Source organism: Salmo trutta, chromosome 36, assembly GCF_901001165.1.
Source record: "Salmo trutta chromosome 36, fSalTru1.1, whole genome shotgun sequence".
In the NCBI taxonomy this organism is placed as follows: Eukaryota; Metazoa; Chordata; class Actinopteri; order Salmoniformes; family Salmonidae; genus Salmo; species Salmo trutta.
Genome location: NC_042992.1, coordinates 34,031,999 through 34,057,054, shown reverse-complemented (window position 1 = coordinate 34,057,054; position 25,056 = coordinate 34,031,999). Strand labels below are relative to the sequence as shown.

The 25,056-nt window shown below is 41.5% G+C and overlaps 3 protein-coding genes across 3 annotated transcripts; all 3 read left to right on the top strand.

The window, feature by feature from the left end:
* Positions 1 to 522: 522 nt before the first annotated feature.
* On the top strand, positions 523 to 1,293 carry LOC115176133 (uncharacterized). Its single transcript, XM_029735967.1, has one exon. It carries the CDS (start codon positions 523 to 525, stop codon positions 1,291 to 1,293), a length of 771 nt encoding a protein of 256 aa, XP_029591827.1.
* An 801-nt stretch (positions 1,294 to 2,094) lies between these two features.
* LOC115176132 (GATA zinc finger domain-containing protein 14-like) lies at positions 2,095 to 8,409 on the top strand. The gene is made up of 5 exons (XM_029735966.1): positions 2,095 to 2,100; positions 2,915 to 3,644; positions 3,772 to 4,022; positions 5,022 to 5,201; positions 6,532 to 8,409. Exons 1-5 carry the CDS (start codon positions 2,095 to 2,097, stop codon positions 6,739 to 6,741), a joined length of 1,377 nt encoding a protein of 458 aa, XP_029591826.1. The 3' UTR covers positions 6,742 to 8,409.
* A 13,482-nt stretch (positions 8,410 to 21,891) lies between these two features.
* LOC115176197 (cytochrome c oxidase subunit 6B1) lies at positions 21,892 to 24,878 on the top strand. Its single transcript, XM_029736075.1, has 4 exons — positions 21,892 to 21,998; positions 23,265 to 23,386; positions 24,334 to 24,434; positions 24,687 to 24,878. The coding sequence occupies exons 2-4, from the start codon at positions 23,281 to 23,283 to the stop codon at positions 24,738 to 24,740; spliced, it is 261 nt and encodes an 86-aa protein (XP_029591935.1). The 5' UTR covers positions 21,892 to 21,998; positions 23,265 to 23,280; the 3' UTR covers positions 24,741 to 24,878.
* The last annotated feature ends 178 nt before the right edge of the window (positions 24,879 to 25,056 follow it).

Here is a 25,056-nt window from a genome sequence, read left to right as displayed (position 1 = left end):
ATGTTGCTGTTGTTGTCTATTCACTGAAGTGATAGCATTTCCCAAGACTTAAAAAATATTTCCAATTAAGCTTTTAAGTGTCAATGACATTTATGACTTATCACCTTTGTCTTTTCCTTCCAGATGGAAGCACCATTGGACCTCACGGATAGATAGAAGCCGGCTATAAAGGGATTATTTTGGCTGCCGAACACAGGATGCACGCTGTGCCACGAGGGATCACCTGGAGGCAGACCCCTCTTCCCTGAACAGAGGAAAAGGACACGTCAACACCCATTTGTCCTGTTATGGAGCCAGTCCGCATGGTGGCACAGTGATGAAGCACTAACTGCTTTGGCACAAGGTCCTGCGTGTTGGAACACTTCTTGAAGGAATTTACCCTGTTGGACAGGGGATTTGGACTGTTTTGCCATGTGTCAAATCAGCTTGCCATCCGCCCCAAATGACCTCTACTCGTGGTATACATCACACCAAAAATAAAGCGTGGAAGGACAGTCTCCCTTGACAGGAAAGAACAAAAATATGGCCGACAACGCCATCCCACCCCTGATGCTTTTGCCTACAGGGAAAATGCGTTGGAGTGGAGTACTCCCAGCTTTCATCCTACCCTCTTTGCCTCTTTTTTCTCTACTCCTTTATACTCTCATATCTTCCTCAATGGCTGTTGTTAGTTTGCCGGGATTAGACTATGACTATGGAGCCCAGCCAAAGTTTGTTTGCACCCCGATTCCAGCGGATGCAGACCCCAGCTGCTTCACACCAGGTGGGGCAGCACACGGACCTGCTCACGACAGACCCAGCAGTAATGGGCATCATGGACCTGCTGCAGGGGCGCCCAATGGTAACGGCAGGAGGTCGATGGGAATGGGGATAGGAATATCAGACGAGGCCAAATCCACCATCCTGCACCTTCGTGAGAGCCTGGTGCGGCAAAAGGAGACCATCTTAGACCAGCGGGAGACGATCAGGGAACTGACTGCCAAGCTGACCCTCTGTGAGGGCTTTGGCCGGGGGGTGGGTCATCACGATGACCATCACGACAACCACCATGGACCCCCGCGTCTCAACACCCATCACCCGAGCTCGCACCATGCCTACCATGATGCTGACCACCACGGGGATCCACACTACCCACTGAACAATGGACATCGATCGGACCCACACCACCGAGGGAAGGACAACGCTGGGAGCAAGCATGGGGCCTTCTCCCCTGAGAAAACTAGGAAAACGCTACAGACACTCAAGGAGAGGCTGGAGAACTTGCAGGTCAGTGGGAACAACAACAAAGGATGAGTAGGAAGTGGGATAGGAAGCTTATTGGCCCTGTGTGCGAATTTAGGTTATCTTATGCGTCACTACGGGGCACTGTGTCTCGCTACTGACCTGAAATGAAGCACGACAAAAGGTGCTCCGGCTTTCTCTCATGACGTGAGGATATCAGTGGCCTACAGCCCAAGCTCCATCCATGTGCATGCGTAGGAAGGCCTAAGTTGATTAGTTAATTATCCTGACTCTCACCCTGGAGGATATATTGCTCTGATCCCATGGGAATTCATGAAGCCTAGGAGAAGGTCTGGTTGAGTGATTGTATGACATATGACCATTGACACTAACAACCAACTGACCACCGTTTTCTTCTTCTTCATTTTCCCATGCATTAAGGAAGTTCCAACTTAATTGACCAATATTTTGGGGATTCTGGAAGATATTTTTTGGGTTCTAATTGATTTTGTTTCTCACCAATTTGCTTAAAGTGATTCTAGCACTCTATAATGAATTGTAAGACTTGTTATAAGACATGCTATAGACGTATATCCTATACAAGTACTACTAATACTTAATAACACTGGTGGTTCATAGAAAGTAGAGCCCAAGCTATATGTTTTCTTTGGGGTCCGATAACGATTCAGACATTTTGTGGGACAAAACTTACCAACACCAATATATCTGCCGATTTAGTGTTTTACAACAGGGAAATTAAAAAGCTACATTTTACCACACCAAGTTTTCATAAATTTCCATCCAAAAGAGTAATTGTCCAAGAAATTTCTTCAAATGTTGATTTCTTACATTGTGACAATAATGAAAATGAGAATGGGCGTTAGTGTTCAGATAAGCATGAGATTGACTTTTTTCCATCCCATGTACTGAATAATGAAACTATATATAATCGGTCAGGCTCTAAAAATCAAGTGTTACCAAGAAAACGTGCTATAAGACGTCACAGTGGCGTATATCCTATACAAGCATTAATAACACTGATGGTTCATAGAAAGTGTTACCAAATGTCTTGAGGGTGTTAGACAAAGATAGTTCAGCTGAGATTGGCCTCCCGAGTGGCGCAACTGTCTAAGGCACTGCATCGCAGTACTAGAGGCGTCACTACAGATCCGGGTTCGATCCTGGGCTGTGTCGGAGCCGGCCAGGACCGGGAGACCCATGAGGTGGCACACGATCGGCCCAGCGTCGACAGGCTTAGGGGAGGGTTTGGCCCCTCAGAATGTCCTTGTCCCATCGCACTCTAGCGACTCCTTGTAGCGGCCGGGCGCATGCACGCTGACTTCGGTCACCAGCTGTACAGTGTTTCCTCAGACACATTGGTGCGGCTGGCTTCCGGGTTAAGTGAGCAGTGTGTCAAGGGTCGTGTTTCGGAGGACGCTTGGCTCTCGACCTTTACCTCTCCCGAGTCTGTCGGGAGTTGCAGCGATGGGAAAAGACTGTAACTGCCAATTGGATATCACGAAATTGGGGAGAAAAAGGGGTAAACAAATAGAAAAAAAGTCCTATTATGGAAATAAATTCCAACTACTATTCTAGTTTGCTCCACAAAGTTTGAATAACCAAGCACATGGACTAATAGTAAGGCATGCAAACATTTCCTATTGTAACTAACTAATTTTCTCCATTTCTCCAGGCCAGGAATTCCTCCAGCTCCTATTCAAGCTCACTGAGAGACCTCCTGCAACGCAAAATCAATGCACTTGAGAAGCAGCTCAACAATCACTACGGTGGGCATCATGATTATGGTCACCATGACGACCACCACGACGACCACCACGACGACCACCACGATGACCACCATGACGACCACCACGATGACCACCATGACGACCACCATGATGACCACCATGACGACCACCATGGACCCGACCACCACCATGATGATCGACACGATGACCACCACGATGACCACCATGGACCCAGTCACCCCGACGATCACCATGATGACCACCACGACACCCACACCTCCACCCCCGCTCGCCACAACAACCGCCACAACAACCGTCAAAACAGTCACCATGACCGACACTATGACCGCCATTATGATCGTAGCCATGGCCGCCATGACACCCACCATAACGACCACAATGACGATCACCATGATGACCATCACAACGACCGTCATGGCGAACACCATGATGACCATCATGACCTTCACCACGATGACCACCATGATGATCTTCACCATGATGACCACCATGGAAACGGTCACCGTGACGATGGTCACCATGGCAACGATAACCATGGCCATCATCCTCGTCCATCCCATAACAGCAAGCCACCGGCTTCAAGACCTCTTGGCCGTGGACACAACAAGCTTGAAACTGTGCTGAGCCACCTTAACCACAGGAACACTGACCCTGGTATTGAAACTCTGATACTGTATACTATTTTCCGAGTTATATCATGCATGCCGAGTTGTATTTGCAGGTACAGATACTCAGTATCAGCTGTTCATTGCTCATATTTTGCTGTCTTGTATCCCAACAGGTACCCGGAAAAAGCCAAAGAGTCCGGATGCTTTCCAGATTGGCTTCCCTATGCGCACTAACTACATATATGGAAAAATAAAGAGGACCCTACTCAACGAAATCTTCGCCCTCACCGTCTGCCTCTGGATAAAAGGGGGGTCAGGGCCTGGCCTCGGCACGCCCTTCTCCTACTCTGTACCGGGACAGGCCAACGAACTGGTTCTGATCGAATGGGGCAACAACCCCATGGAACTACTGGTCAACGACAAGGTAAGGGCATGATTGATTATTTTGCATACGTTCACGTGGTGCCCCTAGTGACCAATTTGCGAAGATATATATCTTTGCCCTCACCTTTTACACAAATGCACTCTCCTACTATAAGTTTTCCTACTGTGATGTGTCATACCATTTAGAAAGGAGTGTTTCAGCATTTTTTATCAAAATTTGAAGTAAGACAACACTTATGTTATCAGTCAGCTGTCCCATTGGCAGCACAAGTGGAAAATCAATCACCTCAAGGTAAGCAAGCTCACACCTCAGTGTCAGGTGACTCCATTCTCATCCGATCAGGCACCGGAATTTGATTTATCTCCTGTCCTCAAGGAGCGAGGCAGAAAGCAGTTGTCACAGTTACAGTTCACCTGCAGCCTGCTCTCACCTAGTCTTGCCCCCTGAGAGATAGTGGCTCTGTCCTCATCTATCATCCTCCCTAATGGCATAAGACCACAGAGGGCAAAGGGCAAGCAGCTTACCTAGCACAGTCATGTGAAGAGGCGTCTAATGAGAGGGTGGACGAGGAGATAGACACATGGTCTGGGCCCATACCTTAGCAGGAGTCAGGGTTTCTCCCAGACAAGAGGGGATTTGGTGGTTAAACCTGGGAGATGCCTAGCTATGGAACCTGAAGGATATAACACAAAATAAAAGAAAGCTCACTAATTGAAATGCGATGGCCATTTGTACCTATTCACAAAACCTGGCAAATCTTTTACAAAATATCTCCCCAAAAAACGACAACATTTGTGTTTAATATACCTTCTGAAGGTGTCATTTTTACGAAATGCCCAAGACAATGACACTAACATCCTGTTCTGTGACAGTCAATTAACCTGGTAATAATCTCTCTTTCTCCGAACAGGCAGTGACTTTGCTCCTTTTACTCACGGAAATCTTTTGTTTAGACTCTTCGGATTGAGCCAATCAATCAATCAATTAGCCCATCATGCAATTAGTTAATCATGCCATTGCCTCTATTTTTCTGCACAGGCAGTGACATTGCCCATGGCAATGACGGACGGGAAGTGGCAACATCTGTGCGTGACATGGTCGACACACGATGGGCATTGGGAGGCCTTCCAGGACGGCGTAAAAAGGGGATCTGGAGAGAACCTATCTGCATGGCATCCCATCAAGCCTGGTGGAGTCTTTATTCTGGGCCAGGAACAGGTACAATTCTACATTTTCTCTCTATGAAGTTACATACTCAAAGTTCTGAAGAACATATAAAAGCCGGAAACTTCTAAACGGCAATACTGGATCCAACAGCAGGCACAAAATGTTGCCAGCAGGGAATTACTTGTCACACTTAAAGTGTGTGTTTGCTGATTTTAGGCTTTGCAGAACACAAAAAGCTGTTAATACAATCATGTTAAAGCTGATTATCGTCTAGTTGTGTCCCGAGAAGACACAGGCTATTGCCAAAAACTAAGCTTGGAAATCAGTACATTGGTGACTGTGATATGTGGTTGTCTCACTTAGCTTGGGACCCTTGCTCCCTTCGGTCTCAACATAGACTTTGATCTGAAGCCATTCTTGTGATTATTGTGATTTTGCCATTGTAATTGTTTGTTAGATACATTTTAGACTACAAATGCTATGATCGTATGTTATCCATTTGTTTGTCTTTTTGTATGTTCTTTGTATACCATTTTTTTAAATATTTGAGTTAACCAATGATATTAGGCCATACTTGGCCATGATTACAAACACCTGTGTGTCTCTTGACACTATATAAATGACTCATCTCGCAGTGTTTGTGATGATACCCTGATGAAGACAGCTTTGCTGTCGAAACGTTGGTTATTACATTTTTGCATCTGAGCTCTTAGAGTGTGCGGCTTTCCTTTATTTTCTAGTTTTCTACTCCGCTAGCCAGCACCTCGCCTTTATAGGTGTGCGTTTCTTTTTTCTAGATTGTCTCACTTAGCTATCTTCAGATGAATGTAAGAACTGTAAGTTGCTCTAGACAAGAGAGTCCAGCCTGGTCTCATAGACTAGACGTAAGATAGTATAGGTAAATCCGGGACACCCAAATTAGTATGATATGTATGGTATGGTTACATTAGACAGAAGTTTACTTAAGGCTAAAACGAAAGTAGGGTGGTTAGTAGGGGTGGATAGGGGATGGGTGGGCATATAATGCAAACGTCTAGAAACGTTGCGTGTTAGAATGTCATGGACATGGACAACTATCAATTTTGCAACTACTTACTACTTTTTTGCTACTTAGCATGTTAGTTAAACCTTCCCCTTAAGCCTAACCTTAACATGACACTAGGTCATGAGAAGGTTTAAGAACAAAGGTTTGATCTGAACTGCCTAGTTTTAGAACATTGTTGGTGACTAACCAACCTTGTTTTAAAGGAATAAAAGGTGGAAAACTCAAAAGACATCTGTTTAAATAATTGCGTCTTCATCGTTTACTGTGGGATAGATTGTTCTTGTTCATGTTTTGTGGGCCTTTACTCTTAATAATAATGCTGTGCTTTCCTAACAGGACGCCCTAGGTGGCCGATTTGACGCCACTCAGTCCTTCGTGGGCGAAATGTCAGACCTCCAGTTGTGGTCCCGCATTCTCACGCCCAATGAAATCTACAGCCAGGCTTCCTGCGGCGGTCACATGGCCGGTGACCTCATCTCCTGGACAGAGGCAGCGGTTGAGCTTCACGGTGGGGTCACCAAATACCCCTTCGACCCCTGTCACTAAGCACTACCCCACTCTGCCTCATTAAAAATGTCTGATCACCAAGCCAATGATGTCAGTCAACCAGCTGTATGGTGTGGCAGCAGGGCTCTGTGCGCTACGCTGCAGAGACATTCTGCTATTTTTGCCATCCATTTCCTCTCTGTTCTGCCTTCCCCCTCGCTGGGCCGAGGAACTGGGAGGACTGTTAAAGAGAAAAGGCTGGATTTAACCGAATGGTCATGACTACCGCTGCTCCCAAGATCCAGTACAGCTAATAGGATTCCCTGTCTCTAGATGGGTCCATCCATGTATGCCCCGGCCTTAGCAAAGCCCTTCATCAGTCAGGTGTTCAAAGAATCAAAACATTTTTCTGGGACGTATTACGCCTGGATATGGTTCTCAAAGTCACAATACTCCAGATGTTATTTGTTCGTCTTTCTGTTTTTGACTGGTGAGCAGGATGATACCTGTGATTTAAAGGGGAAGCACTGAGGTAGAATGCTCATAAACCAACTTTGGACAGTATTGAATGAACAACCTGAAGGCACTGAAAACAGAGCCATGCACATGGTGTATGAGTTGGAAGACATTGATAAAGATTTGATGAGTGAATGTGAAGGATTACGTTGTGTTTTTTTGTACAGGAAGATGGAGGAGCTCATCTAGGGATTTTGTTTTTAGGCTTTTAGACTGTCCCAACTCTACCTTGCCCACAGAGATTTTAGAGGCCTATTTTCTACTACTGTGTTGTACACACATGCAACTGATCAACATTCCACTTGATTTTTCACAGGAACTTAGCTCTACAAATAGCTGATGGTGCTCTGCTTTTGGTTAAAGGAGTTTGCTTTGTCTGTTTGCAAAAACATATTTTTGTAAGTACTCCTTAAAAAAGGGACATTTTGTAAGCTGGAATGTCTGTTTTAACACAGCAAAACTGGATTTGGTTTCGACTTGTATTTCTATCAGTGTGTCTGAAATGGCTGCCAGGTTTTATGCAACAGCAGAGTTGACATTGTCAAGTCTGACTTGTGGACAGGAGCCCGCATAAATACAGGCTAACTGGCTGTCAAGAGGTCTAAGGTAATGCTGACATCTCCATGGTAACTTGTGGCTTACAGTGGGATTTACCTGACAAGTAGAGCTCTGATCCAGATCCAGACTATTTCTGTGCTGTCAGTAGCATACACATGTTCTCAAATAGGCTAAATTCACACATGTTCTCAAATAGGCTAAATTCACACATGTTCTCAAATAGGCTAAATTCACACATGCACTCAAAACAGCTTGGAAACAAAAATGTAATGCTGTAATGCTCTAAAAATCTGTTGCTTTTTATTAGTTGGGTCTTATGTTTTTAATGCATGTAAAATGCTTAAACAAATCTGAAAAATATAGCCGATGTATTGAATGTCAACTGTGAAATTGCATAAACAAATATACACCATTACATTTTTGGTAAATATAACTTATTGTACACAACAACACATCCTTTCCTTATCTTTTCTTTCAGTGTATATGGCCATCCCTTTTCTGTCTGTAAAGCAGACAAATGAGGAATGTATTTTATTTTATTCGTTTACTTACCCCCATTTCAGTGTATTAAGTTCGGACTGTCTATCGTCTCATTGTTTCACATGAACACTGATCGTAAAAGCACAGATAGAACAATGAGACAGATATTTCACCGGATGTATAAATGTGAAGCATCCGGTTGCTGTTTCCACTAACTACCAAATATGGTGATGAGAGGAAGCCCAGTGGCTGGCATTGGGAGAAGATGGAGCGAGATGGATTTTGGCTGACATTCTGCAAATTCTTTCCTTGATGAAACATTTCATCTCAATACAGTTCTCTGTAATCTGTAACAAACAGAGTGGACAACGTCTTGTAAACTTTACCCTTTGCCAAAGTTTCAAAAAATAGTGTTGTTTAGAAGGAGTGCAAGGGCGAATTGAGTTGTTGCACACGCACACTTCACAAAGTAGACATTCCCTAATGTAAATATGCAAATAAATACTAGAACGCGCCAATAGGATCTCACTAGTTCGTGCTTGGTTCTGCCCACATTCTTGCTTTGTTCTGCCCACTATGATTCATTTGCTCCCATTGAAAATAAAAGGCTCTGGTCTATCTTGGGCTAGTTATAAAAATCTTTGGTAAACGGGTCTGTTGTTGCCATGGTGATAGTACAGCCCTTGGCTGGACATAGCCCCTTGTTGCTATTAATCATTACAACCATTACAGTACACAACCATTACAGTATGTTTGTAAATATTTGTTAATGCACCTTTGTGAGAGGACATAGTGGTTTGGATTGTTTTATAAGAATTTATAATGCCAAGATGAGCATTAAAAACCCCATGCTCCAGTTAATTTTCCTGATAGTGGGCTAAATGTATGTAATGTTTCCCAACATTTTGTGTGTATGTTTCTAATTCATTACATTTAAAAAAGATGATTGATTAATGAATGCTAATACAATTGGATAAAATTCAGTTTAAACATAGCATTGAATGCAGTTTCACCATCAGAATCTATGTTACTTCCATAAAGTTTGTATAATCTCGCCTTTGGTATACATTTGATCTGTATATAAAGAAACAATCAATAGATTTGTTTTTCTTGTCTGTAAATATTGAACAACCTTTTATTTATTCATGTCTGTGTATTTGTTCAAAAGTTCCTTTCCTGTGTATGTAAGCCAAAAATGTAAGACGAATCGTAAAACTTAAACAAGAAATAAATGGACTAACTCTGGGAAATATTATTGCATATTTCATGAACGGATATTTCATGTAATTTCTTTCATTGGTGGTCAGTCTTACGCACAAATGCTGGTGTTGGTCCAAGCTTTTGCTCCGGTCAAGCAGAAACACTCCTAAATTAAAGCATTGAATAAAGACTAATAATGTTTGTTAAAACTGTGATTAGTAGAATCGGATGTGTTACTGCTTAGATAGAGCAAAAACTTGCACCCACACCAGCCATCGCAGGGTAGAAATTCCCAACATGGAGCATATACTGAAGGGCAGCTACTGCTATATTGCTTACACCTATCCAGTCCCTTTACAGATCTGTAAACAACAAAGGGGTAATGGGTGGGGGCTACACACAAAGTAAGCAGCAGCATGACTCATGATTAGAATTCTTCAGTGACTCCACCTTGTTTGCCACAAGAGGGTGTTAGTTGCCTTTGGAGGGTGTTCTGTATATTCAGTAGCCTATATTGTCATGACGGCTTAAAGACCCCAACACAAGTCAAAGTCAGAACGCTGGGGCTTTGTTTTGTATGCTTTTAAAGCAGCAATCAGCAGTTAAAATCACATATTATCGACCAGATTAGAAAAACAAAGTATGATAGGAAAATACGTTTACTTTTGGCAAAGCTTGGGAACGATATAGGCTAGGTTTGGAATATGCAACAGCAATAGCAACGCTACAGGGCCTAATCTACAGCTGCAGCCTGTATTAAATCACAATAGTAACTTAGCCTCGGATCTGTACACTATGTTCTTGTTGAATAGCACTTTGAAACCCCCCAGGAATTGTGTATGCCTTGATATTTGCCTGTGTTGAGGACAGAGCTGATAAGAGTGCAGGGGGTGCGTGCGGTTGGAAGAATTCAAATCCTGTGGCTGCCGGTCTTAAATGACTGGGGATTATCAGTTGCCAAAACAAGACTCTCACACAGCCTAGAAATGGGTCCGCTTAAAAGCGAAACATAGCACCTAAATCGCGTCGGTTGAAGCAGATAATACTATGGATTATTGAGGAGAAGGGGAATGTCTAGCAACACCGTAGGTGTCAAAGTATAGATAAGCAATGCATTTTACGGAGGGCATTTGCATAGAAGTCTTGGGGCTGTACATTGCGTTCCGTTAGGGCCTAGATACTGTTTGCTGACATCTTTATTCTGGGTGCCATATTGAATTGGTCTGACCAAGACAACACTTACAGACTAGGGCCAGGTTTCCTAAAAACATCTTAAGGCTACGTTCATCGTTAGAACCATAGTATCCTGAGTAACCGGGCCCTGGACAACCACGCATATTCTAAACAGAAATGTCACCACAAGCTACATAAAGTTGTCCACAAACAACACAATAGAATAAGGGTATTTGGCCATAATCGAAACTTCTCCGGCCTAACAGGTTTTGCTATCAAATGTACATACCGTCTCAAAGCTTATTTGTGAATTGGAACTCAGGAGAGCTGGATCTATATTCAGTCTCCAGCAGTGTCCCACTACTCTGGGGGAATGGGAGTCATAAGACCAGGAGAGAACGGGGGTGTCTGAACCGGGCCAGCTACAGCCTAAAAAGATGGAGGGGTCAACAGTGAGAGGTGATCCCATTATCATAAAATTATAGCGCATTTTATCCAAAGAAATAAGATCAAGATCAAGTTCAGATTATTGCATGTTTGATGTCTAAAAAGCACAACGCTATACTTTTTAGTACGCATCATGTTTATACTGACATTACTGTAGGTGGCTGAAATATTTCCCCCTCTCAGATTGGTGGCATACACAGTACAAACAGTTATCACATTACCTGGCCCTGCTCTGTTTTCTGCTGACTGTGGCCACACTCCTACAGACCTTCTACGGTGAGTTTCATTACCACATATACCACATATCACGGGGGTCAGACTCAAAGACCTGACTCAGAAGCTGAACACCCTGAACCACTCCTACCTCCTCCTCATCCACAAGTACCCAGCACTCAACCTGTACTGTCCTGTCACCACCCCTAGTGGTGAGCACAGACATTCAGGTTGCTTTTAGCTGGGGAAAAAAATACTCTAATCCAATAATCTGTTAAATATATGGACAGGCAGAGAAAAGATGATGAAGGATAACCAGGATCAACTTAATATTCCAAAATGGCTGACAATGACAAGAGTTGTGAAAATTGGGTAGCATCACACTAGGCCTATGCTCTAGGCCCGGCATCCTAATAACAACATTACTTTAGCTATTTTCAGATTAGTCGATGTAGACATGTAACACCATAAATAATCCCCACTTGATGGTTTTAAGAGTATTTTTTACTGATATATTTAGGAAATATTGTATTTATACAGGTGATCATATAGAGATTGAAAAACCTATTTTACACGGGGAACCTGTTTCACCCCTGTTCACCATTACCCCCATAACTAACTGAGTAACCTCTGGCGTAATCTTGTTTCACAGTGCGTGAGTGCAGGCCATGCCCAGAGGGATGGGAGTCTTTTGGGGAGAGATGCAGCCTCTACACCCAGGAGAGACAAAACTGGATCTCCAGCCAGTACCACTTCTTGTCTGTAGGGGGCAACCTTGCCATGGTGAAGAGTGAGGAGGAGCAAGTATGAGAGAGCCATGAACCCCATCACCCAATGATACCTACACACCTTAAGGTTTCTTTGGAGGACTGTATTGTAGCCTATTTCTCAATTCTGTATTAATTTGCATCTCAAATGTGGATCCCTTTCGAATCAAGAGATGATTTAGAACCTAAATCATGACAAATGGAAATCCTCAAAAGGTCCTGAGCTTTGGAGGTAAATAGAGAACTGAGATTTACTGAGAATTACTTGGAAATATTAGCAATATATAGGCTGCCCTATCACTCAAAGCTGTGGTATTCCTTTATACAGTATATCTAACACAGACACGGACATTCTCTATACGGTCAGTCATGAATGTTTAGACACATTGCATTCACTGTGTAATATCACATTTGACACCCTCAGTTAAAGTTAATAATAGATTTAGGAGTTCTACGAAAATGTGGGGCCGTGTCTATTTGAGGCCTCCATCTGAGTGTTGCATTTCTCTCAGATCTTCCCATGGAAGAGAGCCAAGGAGCTGAGCCAGGGAGACTCCTACTGGATCGGCCTGAAGAACGGTAACCCAGGCGGGGCTGGCACTGGGCGGACAACTCCCGGTGGAAAAAGGGTAACTTAGAATCTTAACTTAAAGTTATGGAAGATTTGCCTCTGAAGGTAGTCTTGAGATAAAAAAAAGGTCCCGTAAATGGATAAAAATATCATCCAGAAATTGAGTTTGGATCTCAATTCTATCGTTTGGCGTGGAGTCCTGTATCGAGAATCGAGACTGCGCTACTGTGATTACATTACCTCAAATGACAATATCAGATGAGGATACTTACTGTATGAGGTCCCTAGTTAAGGTCATGAAGAGAGCATATTTATTGCCATACATCCATTTCCTATAAGTACCTGATGCATTATTCTGCATTGATGGTTATTTGATGAAGTAACCAAATGTACTTACAGTACATGGTCATTTTGTTTAAAAAAAGTCAAACTGATGACAAACAAACCTCTTCTGAGATAGTGTGAGGTTAGGGTAGCCACAGTCAGTGCAGTATGATTGCATGAAATATCCAATGTGTCTTTTGTAGGCCTAATTGGTAATTATGCAATGAATGTACAACTGAAAATAAAGTTGCTGTAAAATTGCTAGCATACAGTTGTCATACAGTTGTCCTACACTACCTGGCTAAAATACTTGCTCGTTAGCCTATGGACAACGAAACGTCAGGCCAGGTAGTTAACATTAGCATACTACATCTAGCTACAGTTGAAGTCGGAAGTTTACATACACTTAGGTTGGAGTCATTAAAATTCGTTTTTCAACCACTCCACAAATTTCTTGTTAACAAACTATAGTTTTGGCAAGTCAGTTAGGACATCTACTTAGTGCATGACACAAGTAATTTTTCCAACAATTTTTTACAGACCGAATATTTCACTTATAATTCACTGTATCACAATTCCAGTGGGTCAGAAGTTTACATACACTAAGTTGACTGGGCCTTTAAACAGCTTGGAATAATCCAGAAAATGATGCCATGGCTTTAGAAGCTTCTGATAGGCTAATTGACAACATTGGAGTCAATTGGAGGTGTTCCTGTGGATGTATTTCAAGGCCTACCATCAAACTCAGCGCCTCTTTGCTTGACATCATGGGAAAATCAAAAGAAATCAGCCAAGACCTCAGAAAAAGAATTGTAGACCTCCACAAGTCTGGTTCACCCTTGGGAGCAATTTTCAAACTCCTGAAGGTACCATGTTCATCTGTACAAACAATAGTATGCAAGTATAAACACCATAGGACCACGCAGCCGTCATACTGCTCAGGAAGGAGATGCGTTCTGTCTCCTAGAGATGAATCTACTTTGGTGCGAAAAGTGCAAATCAATTCCAGAACAACAGCAAAGGACCTTGTGAAGATGCTGGAGGAAACAGATACAAAAGTATCTATATCCACAGTAAAATGAGTCCTATATCGACATAACCTGAAAGGCCGCTCAACAAGGAAAAAGCCACTGCTCCAAAACCGCCATGAAAAAGCCAGACTACGGTTTGCAACTGCACACGGGGACAAAGATTGTACTTTTTGGAGAAATGTCCTCTGGTCTGATGAAACAAAAATAGAACTGTTTGGCCTTAATGACCATCGTTATGTTTGGATGAAAAGGTGGGAGGCTTTCAAGCCGAAGAACACCATCCCAACCATGAAGCACGGTAGTGGCAGCATCATGTTGTGGGGGCCTTTGCTGCAGGAGGGACTGGTGCACTTCACAAAATAGATGGCATCATGAGGAAGGACAATTATGTGGATATATTGAAGCAACATCTCAAGACATCAGTCAGGAAGTTAAAGCTTGGTCGCAAATGGGTCTTCCAAATGGACAATGACCCCAAGCAGATTTCCAAAGTTGTGGCAAAATGGCTTAAGGACAACAAAGTCAAGGTATTGGAGTGGCCATCACAAAGCCCTGACCTCAATCCCATAGAAAATATGTGGGCAGAACTGATAAAGCGTGGCGTGCAAGGAGGCGTACAAACCTGACTCAGTTACTCCAGCTCTGTCAGGAGGAATGGGCCAAAAGTCACCCAACTTATTGTGGGAAGCTTGTGGAAGGCTACCCGAAACGTTTGACCCAAGTTAAACAATTTAAAGGCAATGCTACCAAATATTAATTGAGTGTACGTAAACTTCTGACCCACTGGGAATGTGATGAAAGAAATAAAAGCTGAAATAAATCATTCTCTCTACTATTATTCTGACATTTAACATTTTTAAAATAAAGTGGTGATCGTAACTGACGTAAAACAGGGAATTTTTTACTTGGATTAAATGTCAGGAATTGTGAAAAACTGAGTTCAAATGTATTTGGCTAAGTTGTATGTAAACTTCTGACTTCAACTGTATATACGCTACACATACTGAGGCAGAGGGGCTCTGTTTCGTTCGCTCGGATGCTTTCTCCGGTGAGATATAGTTTGACCATTGACACTTAACAATCAATGGAACACTGTTTTTTCCCCCTCTTAATTTTACCATGCATTGAGGAAGTTCCTGTATAGATATGAAATCCAACATTTTGGGGATTCTGAAAGAACATTTTTTGGTTCTAATTGATTCTGTTTCTCACCATGAACCATCTGTGTTATCAATTTGCTTAAAGTGATTCTAGCACTCTATAGTGAATTGTAAGACTTGCTATAAGACATGCTATAGGTGTATATCCTATACAAGTACTCCTAATACTTAATAACACTGGTGGTTCATAGAAAGTAGAACCCAACCTATATGTTTTCTTTGGGGTCCGATAACTGTTCAGATATTTTGTGGGACAAAACTTACCAACACCAATATATCTGCCGATTTAGTGTTTTACAACAGGGAAATTAAAAAGTTACATTTTCCACACCAAGTTCTCCTAAATTGCCACAAATGTTGATTTCTTACATTGTGGCAATAATGAAAATGAGAATGGGCCCTTGATATCAGATAAGCTTTTATTTTTTTATTTTACCTTTATTTAACTAGGCAAGTCAGTTAAGAACAAAATCTTATTTTCAATGACGGCCTAGGAACATGCCTTGTTCATGAGATTCACTTTTTTACATCCCATTTATTGAATAACGGTTATTGGTAGAATCATCGTCCAATATCAATATGTCGGTAAAAGACTAATATCATCCTATAATATAGATTAAACTATGTACATCGGTTAGGCTCTCAAATTATTATTTATCTGCCCACTTGGAGAGATTAGAGGTAGCACAATATGACCGAAGTAAGCAACCCAGAATGGGCTTAAGTAGAAGAGGTGTCTTTAAAACAAAAAAAATATGAATGTATTTGAGCATCCTTGAAAAAAATATGGAAATAAATTCCAACTGATATTCTAGTTTGCTCCACAAAGTTTGAATAACCAAGCACATGGACTAATAAGGCATGCAAAGATTTCCTATTGTAACTATTACTCATTTTCTCAATTTCTCCAGGCCAGGAATTCCTCCAGCTCCTATTCAAGCTCACTGAGAGCCCAAGACCAGTATACCTCCTCCACCAAACTTTAAACTTGGCTCTATGCATTGGGGCAGGTAGCGTTCTCCTGGCATCCAACAAACCCAGATTTGTCCATTGGACTGCCAGATGGTGAAGCGTGATTCATCACTCCAGAGAACACGCTTCCACTTCTTCAGAGTCCAATGGCAGCGAGCTTTACACCACTCCAGCTGACGCTTGGCATTGCGCATGGTGATCTTAGGCTTGTGTGCGGCTGCTCGGCCATGGAAACCAATTTCATGAAGCTCCTGACGAACGTTGGTTCCAGAAGCAGTTTGGAACTTGGTAGTGGGTGTTGCAACCGAGGACAGACGATTTTTACGTGCTACGCACTTCAGCACTCGTCTATCCCTTTCTGTAAGCATGTGTGACAAACCACTTTGCGGCTGAGCCGTTGTTGCTCCTAGACATTTCAACTTCACAATAACAGCACTTATAGTTGACCGGGGCAGCTCTAGTAGGGCAGAAATCTGGCAAACTGACTTGTTGGAAAGGTGGCATCCTATGACGGTGCCACATTTAAAGTCACTGAGCTCTTGAGCAAGGACATTCTACAGCCAGTGTTTGTCTATGGAGATTGCATGGCAGTGTACTCAAATGTTATATACCTATCAGCAACGGTGTGGCTGAAACAGCCGCAGCCACTAATTTAAAGGGGTGTCCACATACTTTTGCTTATACAGAGCATTCGGAAAGTATTCAGACCCCTTCACTTTTTCCACATTGTTACGTTACAGCCTTATTCTAAAATGTATTAAATAGTTTTTTTTCCTCATCAATCTACACACAATACCCCATAATGACAAAGCAAAAACAGGTGTGTTGTAAAAAAAATATTAAAAATACATTTAAAAAATATAACATTTACATCAGTATTCAGACACTTTACTTAGTACTTTGTTGAAGCACATTTGACAGCGATTACAGCCTCGGGTCTTCTTGGGTATGTCACTACATACTTGGCACACCTGTATTTGGGGAGTTTCTCCCATTCTTCTCTGCAGATCCTCTCAAGCTCTGTCAGGTTGGATGGGGAGCGTCGCTGCACATCTATTTTCAGGTCTCTCCAGAGATGTTCGATTGGGTTCAAGAACGGGCTCTGGATGGGCCAGTCAAGGACATTCAGAGACATATCCCGAAGCCACTCCTGTGTTGTCTTGGCTGTGTGCTTAGGGTCATTGTCCTTTTGGAAGGTATAACCTTTGCCCCAGTCTGAGGTCCTGAGCGCTCTGGAGCAGGTTTCCATCAATGATGTCTCTGTACTTTGCGCCACTCATCTTTCCCTCAATCCTGACCAAAGAGTTCAGTCTTGACTTCATCAGACCAGAGAATCTTGTTTCTCATGTTCTGAGAGTCCTTTAGGTAACTTTGGGGAAACTCCAAGTGGGCTGTCATGTGCCTTTTACTGAGGAATGGCTTCCATCAGGCCACTCTACCATAGAGGCCTGATTGGAGCTCTGTCAGAGTGACCATCGGTTTCTTGTTCACCTCCCTCGCCAAGGCCCCAATTGCTCAGTTTGGTCAGGCAGCCACCTCTAGGAAGGGTCCTGGTGTTTACAAACTTCTTCTATTTAAGAATGATGGACGTCACTGTCTTCTTGGGGTCCTTCAATTCTGTAGAAATGTTTGGTACCCTTCCCCAGATCTGTGCTTCGACACAATCCTGTCCCGGAGCTCTACAGACAATTCCATCGAAATCATGCCTTGGTTTGTGCTCTGACATGCACTGTCAACTGTGGGACCTTATATAGACAGTTGTGTGCCTTTCCAAATCATGTCCAATCAATTGAATTGACCACAGGTGGACTCCAATCAAGTAGAAGAAACATCTCAAGGATGATCAATGGAAACAGGATGCACCTTAGCTCAATTTCGAGTCTCATATCAAAGGATCTGAATTATTTTGTAAATAAGGTCTGTTTGTTTTAAAAATTTCTAAAAACCTGTTTTTCGCTTTGACATTACTGGGTATTGGGTGTAGATTGATGAGGAAAATGTTTTATTTAATCAATTTTAGAATAAGGCCGTAACGTAACAAAGTGTGGAAAACGTGAAGCGGTCTGAATACTTTCCAAATGCACTGTTTAGTGTACATTCAGCCTCTTGCGAATTGAAGGAAATTAATGAAACACAGAGACGAAAGATACATTATTTTGTTTATTTTTTAATTGGTAGCTTTTTGGGGGAATCCTGGCTTCCCTTGGCAACCATGAATACATGCCACTGCCTATTGGTAGATAAAAAATATATATATTTTTAAAAAGCAGACAATGAATATCCCTTTGAGCATGGTTTAGTTATTTATTACACTTTGGATGGTATATCAATACACTCAGTCACTACAAAGATACAGAGAGGAAAGAAACTGCTCAGGGGTTTCACCATGAGGTGACTTTAAAACAGTTACAGAGTTTAATGGCTGTGATAGGAGAAAACTCAGGATGGATCAACAACATTGTAGTTACTCCACAATACTAACCTAATTCAAAAGAAGGAAGCCTGCACAGAATATTCCAAAACATGCATCCTGTTTGCAACAAGGCACTAAAATAATACTGCAAGAAATGTGGCAAAGCAATTTACTTTTTGTCCTGAATACAAAGTGTTGTGTTTGGGGAAAATCCAACACAACACATTACTGAGTACCCCTCTCCATATTTTGAAGCATAGTGGTGGTTGCATCATGTTATGTGTATGCTTTTAATTGTTAATAAACGTAATGGAGCTAAGCACAGGCAAAATCCTAGAAGAAAACCTGGTTCAGTTTGCTTTCCACCAGACACTGAGAGATGAATTCACCTTTCAGCAGGACAATAACCTAAAACACAAGGCCATCTACACTGGAGTTGCTTACCAAGAGGACAGTGAATGTTCCTGAGTGGCCGAGTTACAGTTTTTAATTAAACCTGCTTGAATATCTATGGCAAGGCTTGAAAATGGTTGTCTAGCAATGATCAACAACCAATTTGACAGAGCTTGAAGAATTTTGAAAAGAACAATGGGCAAATATTGCACAATCCAGGTTTGCATAGCTCTTATCAATTTAGCCAGAAAGACTCACAGCTGTAATCGCTGCCAAAGGTGATTCTAACATGTATTGACTCAGTGGTGTGAATAAATAAATGAGATATTTCTGTATTTAATTTTCAATAAATTTGCACCAAAAAAAATGATGTTTTCACTTTGTCATTATGGGGTATTGTGTGTAGGGTGGGAGAAAAATCGATTTAATCAATTTTGAATTCAGACTGTAACAGAACAAAATGTGGAATAAGTCAAGGGGTATGAATACTTTGTGAAGCCATTGTAACTTATGAATGGCTTATGAGCTCAACTTTCATACCCCATCAGAACCCAAAATATAAGCTTGTTTTACTCCATTGTTTGTAAACAATGTAATTGTGAACAAACACTGAAGGCCTATAGCCTCAAAACATGGTTAAAAGTTGAAAAATATCATTTTGATGTCATTTTATTTCACCTTAATTTCAACAGGGAGTCCCATTGAGACCAAGGTCTCTTTCACAATGGAGCCCTGCATTTTGCAATTTCACACATTTTACAGTCTAAAAAGCAGCTTTTCTGTGTTGGGATGGTGTGGGTGTACCCCAACAACAGAATGGTGTGGGTGTATACCGGTCATTAAAAATATTCATGCAATATTCATGCAAGTAGACCGCTGATTTGAGATACAAGTTTGATGTGGGTTCAACCACATTATTTGGGTATGAGTTAACAGAATATGAACTTTTATAAGTGACATTTTCACTGGACAGTTACTTTAACTTACTCATCAACATGCTTTTTAAAAGACAGCTTATGGTCTATCCAGATGCCCAGATATTTGTAAGCAAGAACACGATCAACATAAGCTTAAAACATTAGTCTTATTTTTTATGCGCTCTAGAAAATGACATATACTTAGCTTTACATGTATCATGGATGGTCAGTCCTTGCATCCATAGCTCTGTTTGAAAGAGGTAGCATTTCTCCAGTCCCATCCCTCATCGCTTTACAAAAAAGTGGCAGGGTTTCGCTTTGTTATTATTTAAACTACAGATTGCCACTTAAACTTCTTAAACCAGAAAGACCAAATCTAGTCAAACAATCCTAAAACAAAGTAGCTACTGTAGTCAGCTTTTCAGATCCAAAAAAGGCTTATATTCTTTCTCTGACTGAGGAAAAAATAAAAGTGGCTGGCATTAGCTTGGTTTGAGATTTCCTAATAACATGCCACAGCTATGACCAGAAATTACTTTTTTTGTAGGTAGGTTAGGAGTACTTACACAGCAGGTTCCGAGAATTAATGTAGCTGGTTAGGAGAATTAGGTTAAGGTTAGGAAAAGGGTTAGGGTCAGGGAAAATGCTCTCCTAACCTGCTAAGAAAAGTAACTTCCAGTCGTAGCTGTATCGAAGTGAGATTCCTTAAAAACACGCCACTTCGATTCCGATATGACCAGAAGTTACTTTTTAGTCGCAGGTTGGAAGAAGTTATGCAGCAGGTCAGGAGATGTAACGTTTCAAGTTTTATTAGCATGGTTAGGAGAATTAGGTTAAGGTTAGCGAAAATGCTCTCTAACCTGCTACGAAAAGTCACTTCCGGTCATAGCTGTATTTGGGGAGTCCCGTATCGAAGTGGCATGTTTTTAGGCATCATCACTAGCTACCACAGCCACAGTCATAAACCCCGCCCATTTCTACAATTCATCTTCTTGAGAAAAAAGAAGAAACCCCACACTGTTCTTGCTAGTTTCACTGCTCTTTATTAAGCTCTGAGAAAGTCCTTGAGGCCGATACGTAAAGCTTATTAAAGAGCAGTGATACTATCAAGAGCAGTGTGGGGTTTCTTCTTTTTTCTCATCTTATCCAACTGTTACCATGCACCTGCGACAAAGATAGCTCAGATGTGCGAGTGTCTTTTGAATGATAATGTATCTTCTTAAAATCACATTTTAAACTTAACCCTAACCCAAAGGACGTCCACCCAACTTGACAACCGTGGGAAGCATTGGAGTCAACATAGACCATCATCTCTGTGGAAGCTTTTGACACCTTGATTAATTGAGGCTGTTCTGAGGGCAAAAAAAAGAGGGGGTGGGGGGGTGAAACTGAATATTTTGGTATACTCAGTGTATATTTTGTCTCCAATGTTTATTGAAAACATAAATACATTTGCACAATGAGCACTTGTTGTCTCTCAAATACATTGTTACAGTTCAGTGGAGGCTGTTGGGAGGAACTATAGGAAGACAGGCTTGTTGTAATGGCTGGAACGGATTCAATGGAATGGTATCAGACACATCAAACATATGGAAACCACATGTTTGACTCAGTTCCATAGATTCCATTCCAGACATTACAATGAGCCCGTCCTCCTATAGTTCATCCCACCAGCCTCCACTGCTACAGTTGTTGGTTCTTAAACTAGCGATTTTTTTGGGCCATTTTAGCATTGACATGAAATCAGTCAAAACACCTCAAAACAAGACATGGTATCAAGAACAAGATGAAACTAGCTACTTAAGATTTCCAACATTGCAGTTTCTTGTCGTTACCTATCTGATCATCCAGAATCACTACAACACACTGACTTCTGCCCCATTGAAGCGTCCCATCGTTTTCGTGACTTTCTCAATTTTCTTCCAATGGTAAACGGCCTATCTTCATTTATTCACCATCTTTGATATCTTGTAGGTCTCGTTTTATTTTGTATTTGTCTGTTATGTTTTTTTGTTTCTTTTTACAGCAGGTGGCAGTAGTGGGCTGTCTATGAATACTTAGAGAAGCCGTTCGTCCTGCAGGTGCACCGCACTATGTTCTTTCTCCCATCATGCGTTGCGTTTTGACGCTCTTCTTCAGAGGACACAGCAAGAGGTCAATTTAGCAGACTTTTAGCGCAGAGGTAGGCCTTCTTTCTTAGCTAATAAAATATTGTTGTTCTGTTAACTAAGGTGCACGACATTCTGAACTATCGATGTTGTGTCGTCATTAACAGGCATACAGAGGTGAATAATAGGTGTTATGTGGCTGTTTGACTAGGAGACAGCTAACGACTGACGTTAGCTAGCTACAGATTGCTATAAGCACACCTGTGCTATTGTAACTATATCTATGAGCTAGCTAACTAGTTTATTAAGAGTGAGACGGCTAACAATCTCGTTTTGCATGTTAACTAATTTAGTCAAATTACTCAACTTTCCATTTACCTCTAGTTGGATAGCGATGTCTAGTTAGCCTAGCTAGTTTAGCTAGCTATACACATTTGAGTTATCTACCAAGTAGCTTGCTAGTACTTTGACATTCACTCAATGCATTGCCAATGCACTAGTACCCAGCGCCAGCTAGCTACGTCGGACGTAGAAAAGCTGTAACGTTAGGTAGTTAGTTGTATCCGTCCTCAGTGAATAGTTTTGGGTAGTTTAGAACACGAAGGATGAATTCACTGACGTTTGCAAGTGTTTTGGTTGATTGTCGTGATTTATTTGTATTGTTGAGATATGGTGTGTCTATCGGCTGTGTCCTGTAGTACATTTTTGCTGTTTTATTGATTAATTTAATTATCATGTTTGTTCTGAGCACCATTGTGAATGAGACCCTGGTCTAAATTGGGCTACTCTGAATAAATACAAGTGGAAAAAAAGAATTGTCTTGTGGAAACTGGCATGAGCGCAGTTATTGCAGACCAAGGGTAGGAGCTAGGTCATGTCTTGACTGATTAATCAGGCTGTGGTACACAAATAATTGGTGTGTATATACAGCCTGAGACATTTGTGGACAAAATCGTATAAATGTAATTTACAAGCCCGAATGTTGAGTAAAATAACATTTTGAACTGTACTGGTTGTCTGTGGTTTGTACTGAAGATTCTCACATTTTTTGAGTATGTTCAAATGTAATTTCATTCTAGCTTGTAAGGAACATTTACATGATTTTGTACACATGTCTCAGGCTGTATATACATATTAATTGTGTATTAAAGCCTGACTAATCACACTAGGATATGTCAATTGGGTCCATGTTTAAGGAAGTAGAATTGGACTACAAGCTGCTAGCCTGATTCTAATTGCAAGCCTTCCGATGTCATTTTAGGCAAGGTTGATAGAGTGATTATGGAAATTGGTTAAGATTTGTGTTATTCAATGTTTTGATTAGCATGAATGTTTTGCAGATTGAAATCAGTCAAAATGTCTGACGTTATTGAAGAGAAGATCAAGAACTACAGAACGGCTCCTTTTGATGCCCGGTTCCCCAACACCAACCAGACCCGAAACTGCTTCCAGAATTATCTGGGTAATAACCACCACTCTCTTTACCTTTTTTGTTTGCCATTCAGAGCCGTACACAAGAGATGTTTAGGCCTATATGGCTCCGGTGCTGTTGTCCTTTCAAACAATAGACCTTATTCACACTGGATATTCAAATACTTTTATACATCTCTCAGGCATCTCATATGTTCACAGGCAAAGTTATTTTCTATGCTAAACCAATGTATGCTTAAATAAGGGGTTTTGAAGAATAAATCCACTTCGGCTAGGGTTGGCAGTCATGTGACAAGGGGTACTCTGTTGGTCGATTTTTGAACACACTGTGAATAAGGTCCATAGCATCGACTATCATCCAAAACACGACATGGCTATCATTACATTCACTCAATATGTCTTGTAGTTACAATGATAATAGTCCCCATGTTCTTTTGAGTCAGACCCACTGTGGGTGGTTGCCATGGCACTTGCTGAATTCAACTTGAGCTTTAACTAAAGCAGGTAATGCTATAGCCAGGTTCATGTCCATCGGTGACAGTTCACTTGTTTAAATTGTTTCACTTGCTCGAATGGCTTTTGCTGCGTTGATTCTGGTACCTGCGTGAATGCTTAGTTAACTAACCCAAATGCCGAATGGGCACCCGCTGTTTAGTTTTTTCCCCCTATTTGTGAATCATGTTTTGGTTTTATTTAGGCCATTTGTTGATTTACAAATTTAATTTACAGTTATTGTGTAGCCTAGTACAATGGGAACACCTTAATTGTCAACTGACATTTACAACTGCCACTGACCATAATGAGAACTCATCTAGTCAGATTGCTATTGACTACTATTGTGATTTGAATACTTGAACGATCCTTGTGTATTAAGTGTAGAATACTGGCACTTAATGGGCTACATTTTATGAAAATATTCCCTTGGTCAGTTCATATGCATTTACGTTGTTCTGCACATATGTCCCTTCTTCCGTCCAGACTTCCACAGATGTAACAAGGCTCTGTCAGACAAAGGCCAGGACGTGGCACCATGTGACTGGTACCAGAGAGTCTACAAAAGCCTGTGTCCCATGAGCTGGGTATGTGTCACTAGTTCAATGATTCTCTCTGCACCATACTGCCCTACTGTTAGCGTTGAACACTAATGTATATGTACCCCTGAAGAGACTTGTATTTAAATCAGTGGTGCCAGTCATCAAGTAATGCAAGGTTAAAGGTGATGTGGCTGGTTAGTATTTAAGATAAACTCCCTTTCTCAATTGTCGTCATCTTTTATGTCATTTTGTTGTCTGCCATGGGACATTTACTGAGTTTCTCTCTCTTGCTCCAAGGTGGCAAAATGGGACGATCAGATTGAAGCTGGAAGTTTCCCCGGGAAAATCTAAATGGACACACTCCATGACTTCTTCCACTGATCTCGTGTCCTTTCCCCCGACTTCCCTTATGCACATCTTAATGTCTCTGTCAAGCATTTTGGTGTTTCTGTAAAAATGACTAATAAATATTTTAATGTTGTGATGATATTTGGCCATGTTGACTTTGGTGGTTTAGTGTTGGACAGTCCCATAAATTAATCCACAAGACAGGATAGGTCGGTATATTGAAAAGGTACAATAGAATTTAGTAAACTAATTGCTGACATTCGGTTGGACCTACTGCCAAATTCTGTAAAACAACGGGGACAGCTTATGGTAGAGAAAT

Bases quoted from the DNA above. Each gene is read 5' to 3' on its own strand.
- LOC115176197 (XM_029736075.1), top strand. From the start codon at position 23,281: ATGTCTGACGTTATTGAAGAGAAGATCAAGAACTACAGAACGGCTCCT. The intron at 23,387-24,333 runs GTAATAACCACC...TCTTCCGTCCAG, and splicing joins CTGCTTCCAGAATTATCTGG to ACTTCCACAGATGTAACAAG. The intron at 24,435-24,686 runs GTATGTGTCACT...TCTTGCTCCAAG, and splicing joins GCCTGTGTCCCATGAGCTGG to GTGGCAAAATGGGACGATCA.
- LOC115176133 (XM_029735967.1), top strand. From the start codon at position 523: ATGGCCGACAACGCCATCCCACCCCTGATGCTTTTGCCTACAGGGAAA.
- LOC115176132 (XM_029735966.1), top strand. The intron at 3,645-3,771 runs GTATTGAAACTC...GTATCCCAACAG, and splicing joins CCACAGGAACACTGACCCTG to GTACCCGGAAAAAGCCAAAG. The intron at 4,023-5,021 runs GTAAGGGCATGA...TTTTCTGCACAG, and splicing joins AACTACTGGTCAACGACAAG to GCAGTGACATTGCCCATGGC.